The following is a 13,670-nucleotide window of genomic DNA, read 5'->3' as shown; positions in this document are numbered from 1 at the left end:
GCACAACGCTCCTCCAGCGATGCCCAGCTTGGCTGCAGAGCCACGTGAGCCCTCCCAGCTCCACAGCCCGGCTCTAACCTGCAGCGACCGATCAGTCCCCACCATGTCCCGTGCTCGTGTCCTCCCGTATCTCCCACCACCGCACTGGCAGGTGGATGGAGCCTCTCACCTGCACGAGGGTCAGCTCTGGAGGAAACAGCAACAACGACCTTTGCTATAAACAGCACACATTGTCCTGCAAGTGAAGCCCTCAAAGAGGCCAGGACTCAGGAAGAGCATCCTTTGGTCCACAGAGCTCGACTCCCTTTTCCAAGCACGACCTGGCAAAGGCCACACCAGGGCAGGGACAGCAGGGACAGCTGCTGGAGCCACCACACGCTTGACACAAACTGCTCGTCTCAAAGCACAAATATCATTATCAATCACTGGCTGTTGGTCCCAAAACAGGACAGAGTGGGGTCTGCACCCTGGGCAGCACAGGGCACCCATCCTCCAGCACCCGGGGAGGGAGAAGGGAAAGGGCACAGGACCCAGCCCGGGGGATGGATGGGGCGGCCGGGCTGGGAGCAGCAGCATCCGCGGGTGCAGGGGCTGCTCTGCCCACCCGCGGGGCAGCTCCGCGACACCAGCCCCCACAACCGACTCCGAGCACCTGCCCCAACGGCAGCTCCGCACCGGGAACCGGCTCCCAGCCGCGGGGGGGAGTGGCTCCGGCGGTCCTTACCTGTCGCACGGCGCGGGCAGGCGGCGGTTCTGCGGGGCCGCTACCGGAGGGGCCGCGGTTCGACCGGCCGGCTCTGCCCGCGCCGCTCCCGCCGCTCTTGTAACCGAGGGCCGCCCGGCCCCCCCCGCGGCAACGCCCGCCTGTTGGCTGGGAGAGCTGTCAATCAGCAGGGTGGGGCCACGGCGTGGGGAGAGGTGGGATACTGGGAGGGTACTGGGATGCTGCGAGGGAAACGGGGACTGGGATACTGAGGGATGCTGGAGGGAAATATAGAGGGGATGCGGGGGGGCGGCGGGGACCGGGACGCAGGAAAGATGCCGGGACAGGGATGCAGGGTGGGATGCTGGGACCGGGATGCGGGGCAGGATGCTGGGTTCAGCACCAGGGATGCTGCCAGCTCTGCCTGCCCAGAGGTGACTGCCTGATCCCCAACCTTGAGCAGAGCCCCCCTGCACTCTCTGCCCATTCTGCCACTCTCTGTTGCTGCTTTCGGTGCTTCCTCCTCCTCCCCCTGTCCCAATCACCCACCTCTGGCTGCTCTTCCTGTTGGTGGCTGATCCCAAAGCATCCCCTTGGTGCATTTGAGGGCTGGCAGACACCAGGAGGGCTCATACTGCGTGCATGGAGGGGACACTCGGACACACCTTGGTCCTCCTGGCTGGGCAGAGCCGTGGCTGAAGCGCAGAGAAAGGGCTGAGAAAACCTCTCCAATCTCCAGAACTCTGATCTCCAGAACCAAACATGAAGCGTTTCCATGGTGATCACTGGCAGCTCTTCCCAGTGACCTTGGCCATCCTGCTGTGATCCTGGTGCCACCTGGGCCTGTCCACAGCACCCTTTGCAGCTGGTGGCCACTGAGCCCAGCGTGATGTCTCCATCCAGCCACGGTTGGTGCCCATTCAGTCTGTGGGGTGCCATGGGGTACTCTGCCCTTCCCCACGGCTCAGCATCCCCCGGACCAGCCCTGCTCTGGGTGCACCCACCCTCGCTGCGGAGGTGGCTGGAAACTGCCCCAACCGGAGGTGAGAGAGGGCTGGTTTACATAAAGACACAAATATTTACAGCTGTGTTATACACAGCAGGGCTGCAGGGATCCAGCACCCGCCCACCCCAGGGGCAGGACGGCTGGGACCCCTCCCTGGGTAGACACGGCATCCCTGCGCCGTGCCTCTGTCCAGGGCCAGATCCCCACCCATGCTGGGCTCATTCAGCCCCATGGTTTCCAGGTCACTCCAGCAGCCTCCACCGGGCACGTGGCTCCGTCTGGCCCCAAAGCCTCTCCATGAGCCTCCCCAAGAGCAGGGGAGGATGAGCCCCCCCTGCACCGGCTGGGCAACCCACTGCTGCTTCTTACTTAAGTAGAGAAGACATCAATTAGCGCCGCTGCAAACCGCCTGCGCTCAGGGTGCTCAGGGGGACTGAAAAATTAATGAGGGCTTAACTGAAGTAGCATGGCTGCCAGGGCTGAGACCGGCACAGCTCAGCTCATGGAACGGGGTGTGCTGAAGGGGCAAGGGGTGGCTGGAAGAGATGCGGAAGCGCCAGGCAGGGGGTGCGACAGGGACCCTCCAGGGATGGGGACAAGGGCAGCTGTGGGGTACGGGGGTGTCCAGCTCCTTGGGGCTGCAACACCCCGAGTCCCCATGCTGGGGAAATGCCCAGGGTCATGCGTGGCTGGTGGCACTGGTGGCACTGGTGGCCCTGAGTACCTGGGCTGGAGCACCCGGCAGAGCCCAGCACCCAGATCGGGGCACCCCAAACCCTGACGTGAGCCCAGGCTCAAACCGGACATTGGGGTTGCGGAGGGGGCACCGGGGGGGACCGGCTCTGCAGACAGCGCTGGCTCTGTGACAGCCCGTTGGTCCCCACCCCTGCACAGTGTCACCCCAGCCCCCTGCCCTGGGGTGCTGAGCTGCGGGGCCTCGCAGCTTCCGAAAAAATCTCATTATCCAGCCACGCTGCTGAATGCAAAGGACTGCAGCTTCCCCCAGCGGCTACGGGCTGCACTGGCACAGCCTGGGGGGCTGTGCCCAATGGGGGGGACCTTGGGGACAGTGCAACCCCTCCAAATCCCCCATTTCCCGGTGATACGCTGGGCAGAAGTGCCATCCATGAGCTGGGACAGGGGGGAAGAAAAATGTGGGGCTTCCTTCTCCCTGCTGAGGGCGGGCTGCCAGGCTGAGCCAGACTGGCTCTGCCGGGGGGGGTCAGGCACCCAGGCGGTGTCACCGTGTCCCCCAGCACCCAAGAGCAGCACCCCGGTGGGATGCAGAGCCTTGATCCCGGCAGGCTGCAGAGGTTTGCAGCTCGGCACACAGGGGGTTAAGCGTCCCCGTCTCCCTCACACTTGAGACGTCACCGTCACCAGTGGCGTGGGGCGGGGGGGCCATGGTGGTCTTTGTGGTGCATTCGGCAGCTGGCGCAGGGCGGCTCACGCACGCGGCGGGGGCTCGTCCTCGGCACCCCGCGTTCCGGCAGCATCCGCAGACGCTCGGCCGCCGCCACCGCCTGCCCACGCCTCGAGCTCCCCACGGCCACGGTGAGCACTGGGGGACAGGGACAGGGATGTCACCAGGCCTGAGAGCGGAGGGGGGGCTGTGGGAGCCGTTGGCTGCCTCCCTTGGGGACCCAAACTGGTAGCAGACCCTCGCGGGAGCCCCTCTCCCTTTGCACCCCCAGCCTCGTGCCCCCAGGACTGGGAGTGATGGGGTGTGTGCAGAGTGTGTCCCCCCGGGATGCTGCAGCCCCGCAGTGTCCCCGGGTGGGTGCGGGTGCATGGCTGGGTGCTCCCGGTGCCGCCGGGGTGCTGCGGCTCTGCTCCCCGGCAGCCCTGCGGTAAATCCTGCCGCTCGCCCGCAGCCGTACCCAGGCCCCCAGCACCCCCGCTTGGGGGGGCTCAGCCTCTTGCCTCCCTCCAGCCAGGGATGTCCCCACAGTGTGGGGGGTGACAACCCTGGGAAGCATCAATCCCACATTGGGCAGGGCTGGGGGTGCCCTGGCTGATCCTGGGGCAGCATCTGGATAATGTGCCCCCCCAAAAAAATCCTCCAGGCACCGCGCGTCCAACCCTGCAGCGGCTGCGGCGATGCCAGCGCGGCCAGGGCTGGGGACAGTGGCAGGGGAGGCTTGGTGGTGACAGGGGGCACCAGCTCGGCAGTCGGTGGGCACCCAGTGGGCAGGGGGGCTGTGGGGTGCAGAACCAAGCCAAGGAGAAGGACAACCAGCCTCTGGCCGCGGGTGCGGTGCTGCACCAGGCTGCGGTGCCCATGGCGATGCAAAGGGACACAGCCGCAAAACAGCCCCGGGTGACACGGGGACAGACAGATCCAGGGGCTTTGCTGCCCCTGGGGGGGAGCGATGCTCCTGGGTGCAGGATTCAGCCCTGCCTGGAGCATGGGGGGTGGTTCTCCCTGTCAGCTGGGATGTCCCCATGGAGGTGACACCCACCGTGGGGTCCCCATGTAGCAGGATGCTCATGGGGAGCAGAGAGAGGAGCGGGTGCTGAGCAGGGCTGGGGTGCTCGGAGGCCACTGCAGGGAAGGACAAAACCCAGGGCCACCTCGGGTGTGGCTGGGGGGGGTCACCCAACCCCCAAACCACAGCTCAGGCCCACTGCTGGGGTGTCCCCATGCTGGGGACCACAGGGACCCATCCGTGCCCCTCCCTGGGCACAGACAGAGTTCAGCGGTGACAAATCCCAGCCCCGAGTCGCCCATCAAGGACAACCGCAGCACGGGCGCGAGGACACCGGTCACGGCGCTTCTGCAAATGCCTGAGCAGAGCGGGTGTGAATCTCCCACCCCTGGGGCTGCCCCGGGCACCCCAGAGTCCCCCCAGCACCCAGCGTTGTCCCCAGGCCGGCAGGTTTCCCTGAGGGGTGCAGTGCCTGCTGACATGCACTGCAGCCCGGGGAAGCTCCAAGTGTCTTCTGGCAATAATAAAATGATTGAAGCAGACCAGGTGAAGCCTGGTGGGGATGTGCAGGGCTGCGAGCCAGCGTGAGGGGACCCAGTGTCCCACTGTCACCCCTGGGGTGAGCTCAGAGATCATCCTCCCGCCTGCAGGTCCCTGCTGGCCCATGAAGTGACCCAGGGGGGTGGCACAGCCCCTGATCCCGCCGTAGCCACCGCACCAGGCACTGAGGTAAGGACCCGTGGCTGTGGGGTGGGTGGGATGCTCTGGCGTGGGTACCAGACCCCTAAATGGGGTCAGTGGGGCAGAAATCCCACTTGGGCTCTTCCCCTCTCCATGGGGATGCCCAGCGCTGTCACCCAGGGGAAGCGGCGCGGCCTCACAGGGGTCACCTGGGGCAGCCCCCCGACTTTGCATTGCGGCTGGGCTGGGGGGACCGGGGCGTTTTGGGGGGCGGCGCAGCCAGGGCACCCACAGGAAGCACCAACACTCACAACCCCCACCCCGCTTCCCTCCCCAACGCGTTTCAGCAGAGCTCACACCCCGAGTCCCAGCCAGGGGGTGTGGGCTGGGGCCGTGGGGTGCGGAGCCCAGTGGGACGGGTGCAGGTAGGTGCTCAGGTGTGCTGGAGCATCGGGCCGGTGGCACCGGTGCTGTTCCACTCTGTTCTGTTTCTCTCGCTCAGGTCTGCTGGCCATGGGCAACCTGATAAAGGTATTGGGCAAAGATTTAGAAAACTGTCCTCACTTTTTCCTGGATTTTGAAAGTAAGTCCCATGAGCAGGGTGGGCATGGGGAGGGGCCCGGGACTGCCACCGGGGCTGCTCTATTGGGACAGGCACAGTGTCCCCAAGCAGCCCCGGTATCCCCAGGTGGCTGGGGCAGCCCTGGCTGTGCCCCACAAGGGGCTGAGTGGAGCAGGGGAGTGGGACACGAAGAGACACCCCACCTGAAAGCACAGCGAGATGTCCTTGGCCGAGTGGGATGCAGGATATGTGGAAGCCCATGGGGACTTCAGGAACAGTCGATGGCACTAGGGGGCCGTGTGGCTTGTCCCCCGCCACGGCAGGGACAGCCTGGATGCCGGGGGAGGAGGAGGGAAGGATCTGTGCTGCCTGAGGTGCTGGGAGGGGTGACGCAGGGGTCACATCCTGCACCCGTGGGACAGGGACCCAGGTTTCCCACCCCAGCTTCTCACTGGCCTGGGCCAACTCGGACAGGAGAGCGTGACTGGGGACCTCCCAGGCTGGACATGGGGGCGTACAGGAGGTGACAGCCACCAAGGCGGGGTGCCAGACCCAGCGTGGCTCTGTGCCCCCCGCTTTCTCCCTCTGCCCCATCCTCCTCCTGGGGCAGAGCTCAGAGCAAGGCGGGTAGAAATAGAGCAGCAGCAACCGCTCGCCCCGGCGGGGACAGACACATTGTCCCCAGCACCGGCATAGCCGAAACAGCCAGGGCTGGGCTGTGGGGCTGGGTTGGGGGGCTGGAGTCACACAGCCACCCCGTTCCCACAGTGAGGGACCTTCTGGGCTCCTCACGCATCCTTCGGGACAGCAACAACCTCCACCCCTCCACAGCCCCCACATGGGGACAGGGCTATGGGGCTCCCTAGGACCCCCCAGCTAGAGGGGGGACACCCGTAGCCGAGACTCTGGGGACTCACTCAGCACCTCGCCCTCCTCGCCGGAGCCCGGCGGCTCTCTCCTCCCTTCGCTCCTTCCTCTCCATCACCCCATCCGCCAGCGCTCATCGCCATCGAGGGGGGAAGAGGCTGCAGCCGGGGCCGGGAGCGCCCCGAGACCCCGGGAGCAGCGGGGGGAGGACACGGGGGCTCCGGCCGCCGCCGGCTCCTGCGCCCCCAGCACCTCTTCCCCACGCACCACCTCCCCATCACGCTGCTTTTCCTCTTGTTTCTTCTCTTGCAGGTTTCACATGGGGAACCTTCTTAAAGTGTTGACTTATAACGAACTTGACCAAGGCCCTAATTTTTTCCTTGACTTTGAAAGTGAGATGGGATTTTTATTTTCCTTTTTATTTTAGTTAAATTCCATTTCGTACTTAATTCTGAGCTCCACATCCACGCCATTTTTGAGTTCTCGTACCCCGTCACCCATCCCATCGCAGCCATCCCCGATGTCCTTCCCCCACCGCACCTTCTCCACCCGGGGGTCTCCCCGGGGAGGGGGGGCCCACGGCCGGTGGGACAGGAGCTATCGCTCCGCATCTCTTCCCTGGGGCTATTTGCAGCCTGTTGGGGCTGCAGGACAACGGTCGCAGGGCAGCCAGGACACCCCCTACCTGACCCCCCCCTCCACGGCTTGGCTCAAATTTGGGCAAGGAGACCCACCCGGGGGGACAAAACCCAGCAGGAAGGGCTGCGGGCTGGCGGGAGAGCCGGGGGTCGGGGTGCTGACACCCCACCCAGGCTCTCGCCACCCCGGGGTCCCGCTCAGAGCCCTCCGGGTTTCTCTCCCCGGGGCGCTGCCCTGCAGATGCGCAGCCGACGGAGGCCGAGACGGCGGTGTGGAACCAGGTGAACGCCGTGCTGGAGGAGGCGCAGGCCGTGCTGGCCGAGCTGCAGTCCTACACGGGCGCCGGGCAGGAGATCCGAGAGGTGGGTGCAGCCCCTGGCGCCCGCTGCCCCCCAACCCGCCGTGGCTCAGGACGACGCCGCTGCTCTCGTCCCCACAGGCCATCCAAAACCCCGGGGACCTGCGGCTGCAGGAGCGGGCTTGGAGCGCCGTCTGCCCGCTTGTCGCCAAGCTGAAGCGCTTCTACGAGTTCTCCCTGCGGCTGGGTGAGCGCCCCGAGCCCACATCCACCTTCCCTGCATCCCCATGTTGCGCCGCATCTCCCCATTGCCCCGCATCCCTCCTCGGATGCAGGAGCAGGGCAGGGTTTGGGGAGCACTGGCTGTGCTCAGGTGCTGCCCCGTGCCTCAGTTTCCCCAGGTGGGGTTGGGGAGGTGCAGGGGAGCAGGGGGGGACCAGCGGTGCTTTGTCCGCAGAGAACGCCCTGCGGAGCCTGCTGGAGGCCCTCACCAGCCCCCCGTACGCCCCGACCCAGCACCTCGAGCGGGAACAAGCCTTAGCCAAGCAGTTTGCAGAGATCCTGCACTTCACTCTCAGCTTTGACGAGCTCAAGGTACCTCCCCATGGCCCCCCTGGGTGGGACAGGGGCTGTGGGGACCCGCGGCATTCCTAAACTGGGACTATGCAAAAGCCATGAGCACATACGGGACGCCCAAGGCTCCCCCATGGCCTCGCTACCCCAACCCTAATGCCAGACCCCCCTGCCAGATGACCAACCCCGCCATCCAGAACGACTTCAGCTACTACAGAAGGACCATCAGCCGAAATCGCATCAACAACCTGCAGGTGAGACAATGGTGCTGGCCCCACAATCCAGGGATGGCCTGGGGGGGTCAGTCACCCCAACAGTCCCCATTGTCCCCCACAGCTGGATGCGGAGAGCGAGGTGAACAATGAGATGGCCAACAGGATGTCTCTCTTCTACGCCGAAGCCACCCCCATGCTCAAAACGCTCAGCAATGCCACCACCAAGTTTGTTTCAGAGGTGAGCGAGGCCAGGGGGACCCTTAGGGTGTGGGGGAACCCCCCCGGGCATCATGTGGGGTCAGGGAGGACGTGGCAGCCGGGACCTGTTGGGTTTCAGAACAAGACGCTCCCGATCGAGGACACGACCGACTGCCTGAGCACCATGGCCTGTGTCTGCAGGGTGATGCTGGAGACCCCGTGAGTACCCCCCACACAGGGGGACATCTCGGTGGCCCCTGTGCCACCCCCCAGGGCTCAGCCAGCCCCTCTCCCGGCACAGGGAGTACCGGAGCCGCTTCACCAACACCGAGACCCTCCTCTTCTGCATGCGGGTGATGGTCGGCGTCATCATCCTCTACGACCACGTCCACCCCGTGGGGGCCTTCGCCAAGACCTCTAAGATTGATGTGAGTGGCCATGGCGGGGGAGAACACCCATCCCACCCATCCCACCCATCCCAGCACAGCGGTGATGCCTGGAATGTCCCCTATGGGGACATCTCTGAGCTGGTCCAGAGGGGAATTCATCCCCTACCAAGCAGCGAGGAGGAGGATGGGGAGGAAGGGGATCGACCCCTGTGGTAGGTCTGGGTGCTCACTGCCTCTCTCACTCCCCCTCCAGATGAAAGGCTGCATCAAAGTCTTGAAAGACCAACCTTCGACCAGCACCGAGGGGCTCCTGAACGCTCTGAGGTGAGCCAGGGTTTGGGGGACACGGCGGGGGCCGTGGCGTCCTTGATGGTGCTGTGGGGTGATGGTGACAGAGCGGGTCAGGGTGCTGCAGGGTGACAATGTGACAGTCCCCTCTCCGCCCAGGTACACCACTCGGCACCTCAACGACGACACCACGTCCAAACAGATCCGGGCCCTGCTGCAGTGAGCGCGGAGGGGGCACCGGAGCCGGCCCGACCCCGCGCACCGTCACCGCGTCACCTACACCCATGACCATTCCGCTCATTTGTACAGAGGGAAAAGGGACAATGAGGAATACATAGAAACACAACGACAACAGAAGATCAAAATGGCCCAAGGGCGCCCCTCAACGTGCTCCTGCCCGCCCCTTCCCACCCCAAATCAGCGCCTAATTATTGGACACAAGGTGCTAGTGGTACCATGGGGACACCGCTGGGGGTGCTGGGGCCGGGCAGGATGGAGACAGGTAGGGATGTGCTGATGGGGCCAGTTACAGCACTGGGGGCACCTTGGGGAGGGGGAAAGGTGTGGGTGTCACCCTTGTCACCCTTGTCCCCTCCTCCTCCCCCGGAGGAGGAACAAACATCCCTGTGGATCCGCATGGAGTGGTGGAAACGGCTCAGTCACACCTGGGAGATTTTTAATACGAGCAGCAAAATCTCCACTCACCTCTTCTTTTCTACATTTTTTTTGGGGGGGTGTGAAATAAAATGACATTTAATCTGTTCGTGGCTGGAGCGGGGTCATCTCTGCCGTGTCCCAACCTGCACCGCAGCGGCTGGTGGCACCTGGGGCTGTGACACCCCAGGGACTGAACCCCCCAAAGACCCCATCTGTGACACCCCAGGGACTGAACCCCCCAGGGACCCCATCTGTGACACCTCAGGGACTGAACCCCCCCCAAAGACCTCATCTGTGACACCCCAGGGACTGAACCCCCAGGGACCCGATCTGTGACACCCCAGGGACTGAACCCCCCAGGGACCCCATCTGTGACACCCCAGGGACTGAACCCCCCCCAAAGACCCCATCTGTGACACCCCAGGGACTGAACCCCCCCCAAAGACCCCATCTGTGACACCCCAGGGACTGAACCCCCCAAAGACCCCATCTGTGACACCCCAGGGACTGAACCCCCAAAGACCTCATCTGTGACACCGCAGGGACTGAACCCCCCAAAGACCCCATCTGTGACACCCCAGGGACTGAACCCCCCCCAAAGACCCCATCTGTGACACCCCAGGGACTGAACCCCCAGGGACCCCATCTGTGACACCGCAGGGACTGAACCCCCCAAAGACCCCATCTGTGACACCCCAGGGACTGAACCCCCCAGGGACCACGTCCCCCGCTGTGACACCCTGGGGACCCATCTCCCAGCCACTGTGACACTGCTGCTGACCAGGAGCCTTCAGGGGCACTACAGCCAAGGGCTGGTCCCCAGGATGGCCCCCCAAGGTGGGGTGGCCCCCCAGCTGCTCCCCATCCAGCCCATCCAGGGCGCCTCCTGCCCCAGCAGCTGCAGACTGGGAGCACTGGGAGCTGCTGGAGGCCATGGCGGCTGCCACGGGGCCGTCCCTTTGCCGGCAGATGGCCCTGTGACACCGTGACAAAGCCGCCCTAGTGGCCCCCCCGCTCCTGCCAGCCCCACCACAGGGGACCCCCTGCCCTCAGCCCCCACCCGCAACCCCCCGAGCGTGGGGACCCCCCGCCGTGCACCCCGCAGCGCAGGGCGCTGTGCCAGCGCGCGGCCGGGGCTGTGTCACCCCCCCCGGGACACCCTAGCGCTTCCCCCGCCTGGCCGGGCTCTCGGGGCACAGCGCCAAGTCCCCGCCCGGGTTTGTTGTCCCGGCGCTTTCCCTCCCGCCACCTTTCCCGCCATGGGCAGCTGCTGCACTGCCGGCCCCCCAGCTGCCCCACACGGCCCCCCCGCGCTGCCGATGGGCACCCCGAGTGACACCAGCACCCCAGCGCCCTCCCGCGGGCTCTGGCAGGGTCCCCGTGCCTCAGTTTCCCCTCCTGTGCAGTGGGTAATGACCATTGCCCCTGGGGCGTGCTGGAGGGTCCCACAGCCCCTGAGCTCCCGACCCCCTCACTGGTTCGTCCCCAGTGTGGGGACACCCATCTGCCCAGCACAGCCCCACATGGCCCCGCACCCCCCAGCACCTCCCGGCCACGAGCAGCACAAGAAGGGGACAAAGAGAGGGGAGACCCGGCATCGCCCCACCTTTTGGATCCCAGCATTTCCCAGGCCCGGTGCCAGGATTTGGCCGCGCACGCCCGGGCTTTGCCGCCAAAGCCACCGAACTCCCGCGGGACGCGCACGGTGTTGCACAACCCAGCCAACAGCTCCTTTCATTTTCAGGCTCTTGCAACACAGCTTCTCCGCAGCCCCTTTGAACCATGGCTGGGGCACCAGCGGGGAATCCGTCACCTCCCTGGGCAGGGACCTTCAAATGTCCCCCAGTGCCCCCCTGCCATGAGCAGGGACATCTTCACCAGCTCAGGGTGCTCAGAGCCCGTCCAGCCTGGCCTGGGATGTCTCAGGGATGGTTCATCCACCACCTCTCTGGCCAACCTGGGCCAGGCTCTCACCACCCTCAGGGCAACAATTTAATCTTCATGTCCAGCCTGAATCTCCCTCCTTTAGTTTAAAACCATCACCCCTTGTCCTATCGCAACAGGCTCTGCTCAAAAGTCTGTCCCCATCTTTCTTATGGGCCCCTTTTAAGTACAGAAAGGTGTGATAAGGTCTCCCCAGACCTTCTCTCCTCCACCTGAACACCCCCAAATGCTCAGCCGGGCCAGGGCACCGAGGACTTTAACTGATGGCGAGCCAAGCCACGCCAGGCCTGGACTGTTTTCTAATCCCAGTGTAATTAATGACCTTATCTTTGGCCAAAGCCATTTAGATTAAGTGGCTGGTGTGATGGGCTCGCTGGCTGCGGCTGCACAGATGGAAGAGCTGCGTTTGTCTGGGGATTAGCGGAGGGCAGATGGAGCCAAGTGTCGCTCCCCATCCCCAAACCTCTCGGCACTGACAGCAGCCTGAAACCTGAGGCCACAACAACTTTCTCAGTGAGTCCTGGCCGGGAATTTCGCATTGTTTGTCCCTCCTGCAGGAGGCCAGAGCTGGAGGAACAGGAGCTGAACATGTGCCAGCGCCAGGGCTGGTGTGACCCTCACCAGGAGGGTCCCTGACGTGAGTCCTTCGAACAGAAACACAACACAAACCAGAGTCTTCCTCGCAAAGCAAATCACGGCAGTGATGCTGGTCCTGGCGCTGCATAAATACAAAGCTGTGTCCTCATCGACAGCCACGACCTCTCCAAGAAAGAAAACTCACCTGCTTGGTGCTGCTGGGAGGACCGGGATGCGCTTCCACCGTCCTTTACTGGGCTGGCAACAGCATGGACAAGCAAGTGTGCCAGACCCCTGTTCTCATGGGACACACAGGAGCTGCTGCCCCCAAAATAAGGGGGAAAGCCTGGGAGCCCCTTCCCGACAGCAGCTGCAGCACAGCCTGATCGTGAGCAAAACAGACCAGCAGCTATTGTGGGAGAGGAACAACATTTATCTGTGGGGATAACAAAGTTCATATTAAACCGATTAAGGCTATCAAATCCATTTCGAAGGGTCTGGTCATCTGACTGCACGCAGGAGACAGAGCAGATAATCCCAGCCCTCATTCACAGAGCTGCCTCCATGAGCCCAGCCTGGCCTGGGGAGATGACTCGACACGTCCACGCTATCAAAACACCACACTCAGCACATCGGTGTTGAATGGGGCTTTTTACACTCAGCCTCACCTGCGTTTTGTCCATCCAGGCCAGGAGAATGCGGTTCCTCGCCATGACCCCTTGGCCACGCGCTCCAGCGCTGGGCTGAGCCCAGATCCACGTAGGCTTGAGTCAGCGTGGATGGCAAACAAGTCCGGGCTGGAGGAGAAGGTTGAGCTGGCGCTGCAGACAGACCCAGCAACGCCAACGCGGTGCCCAGCGTTTCAAAGCTGATGCCCAGAGAAAAGCCAATGCAAATTCCCAGCTCTTCCCTGCATGTTCCGCTCATTCTGAGCTCCCGAGCCGCCCCAAACCCCAATCAAACGGCCCAAGGCAGCCGCCCCACGGGGCACTGCAGAAATAATTCAATGCTGAGGAACACAAACGGGAGGTTTAAGCTAATCCCCACCAGAGCAGGCATCCCCAGAGCATCCACCCACGCAGCCCTTCCCCTCGCAGGCTGCGCTCTCGCCACATGGTGCATCGCGAGCAGTCGAAGGAAAACACTGTGCTCTACCAACCCCAAACCCACCCAGGAAGAACCATCCTGATGGCGTTTGCCAGGAGAATCCCAAATGCCCTGGGCAAGGCCCTCCTAGTTCCACCAGAGTGGGAAGCGCGGTGGCACAGCCGGTGCTTGTGTCCCCCAGGAGCAAGACCATAGAGACCAACTGCCTGGCGGACGCGGCACGAGGAATTTGCTGCTCAGCAACTTCGATTCAAATGCGGGGACGGCTCCTGCTGCCAAACCACAGTGTAAACCCCCGGGAATTCAGCTTTAAGTAGGACAAGGCTCATCTGTTGCAAACTTGATGAGATCATTTCCAAGTTCCTGTTTAACAGGTGCCAGCTCCTTCTGCACCTGCTATATGCGCAGGGACAAGGCCGCCTGCACCGAGCTGAGAACATCTGCTCAGAGATGGCAAAAAAGGTGGCTGGAAAAGAGAACCAGGTCTGGATGTTCCGCCCCTGCGCCCAGGTGGAAACAGAGAGCAAGAAAACAGCGC

At 63.8% G+C, this 13,670-nt stretch overlaps 1 protein-coding gene across 3 annotated transcripts; it reads left to right on the top strand.

Annotated features, from left to right (window-relative positions):
- Positions 1-5,295: 5,295 nt before the first annotated feature.
- LOC308048394 (CYFIP-related Rac1 interactor A-like) lies at positions 5,296-9,071 on the top strand (the record flags this gene model as incomplete). 3 transcript variants are annotated; one of them, XM_080357540.1, is made up of 11 exons in its annotated part: positions 5,296-5,402; positions 6,561-6,640; positions 7,128-7,249; positions 7,327-7,432; positions 7,643-7,779; positions 7,935-8,012; positions 8,095-8,211; positions 8,311-8,390; positions 8,473-8,599; positions 8,814-8,884; positions 9,008-9,071. In XM_080357540.1, the coding sequence occupies 10 exons, from the start codon at positions 6,568-6,570 to the stop codon at positions 9,069-9,071; spliced, it is 975 nt and encodes a 324-aa protein (XP_080213666.1). The 3 variants fall into 3 exon arrangements, with proteins under 3 accessions (XP_080213666.1, XP_080213665.1, XP_080213664.1); XM_080357539.1 differs by lacking the exon at positions 6,561-6,640 and having other exon boundaries at positions 5,333-5,402; XM_080357538.1 differs by lacking the exon at positions 5,296-5,402 and having other exon boundaries at positions 6,442-6,640.
- Between the last annotated feature and the right edge of the window lie 4,599 nt (positions 9,072-13,670).

Source organism: Nesoenas mayeri (assembly GCF_963082525.1).
Source record: "Nesoenas mayeri genome assembly, chromosome: 21".
Lineage (NCBI taxonomy): Eukaryota > Metazoa > Chordata > Aves > Columbiformes > Columbidae > Nesoenas > Nesoenas mayeri.
Note: the sequence above shows the minus strand (reverse complement) of the source record. Positions and strands in the feature narration are given on the sequence as shown.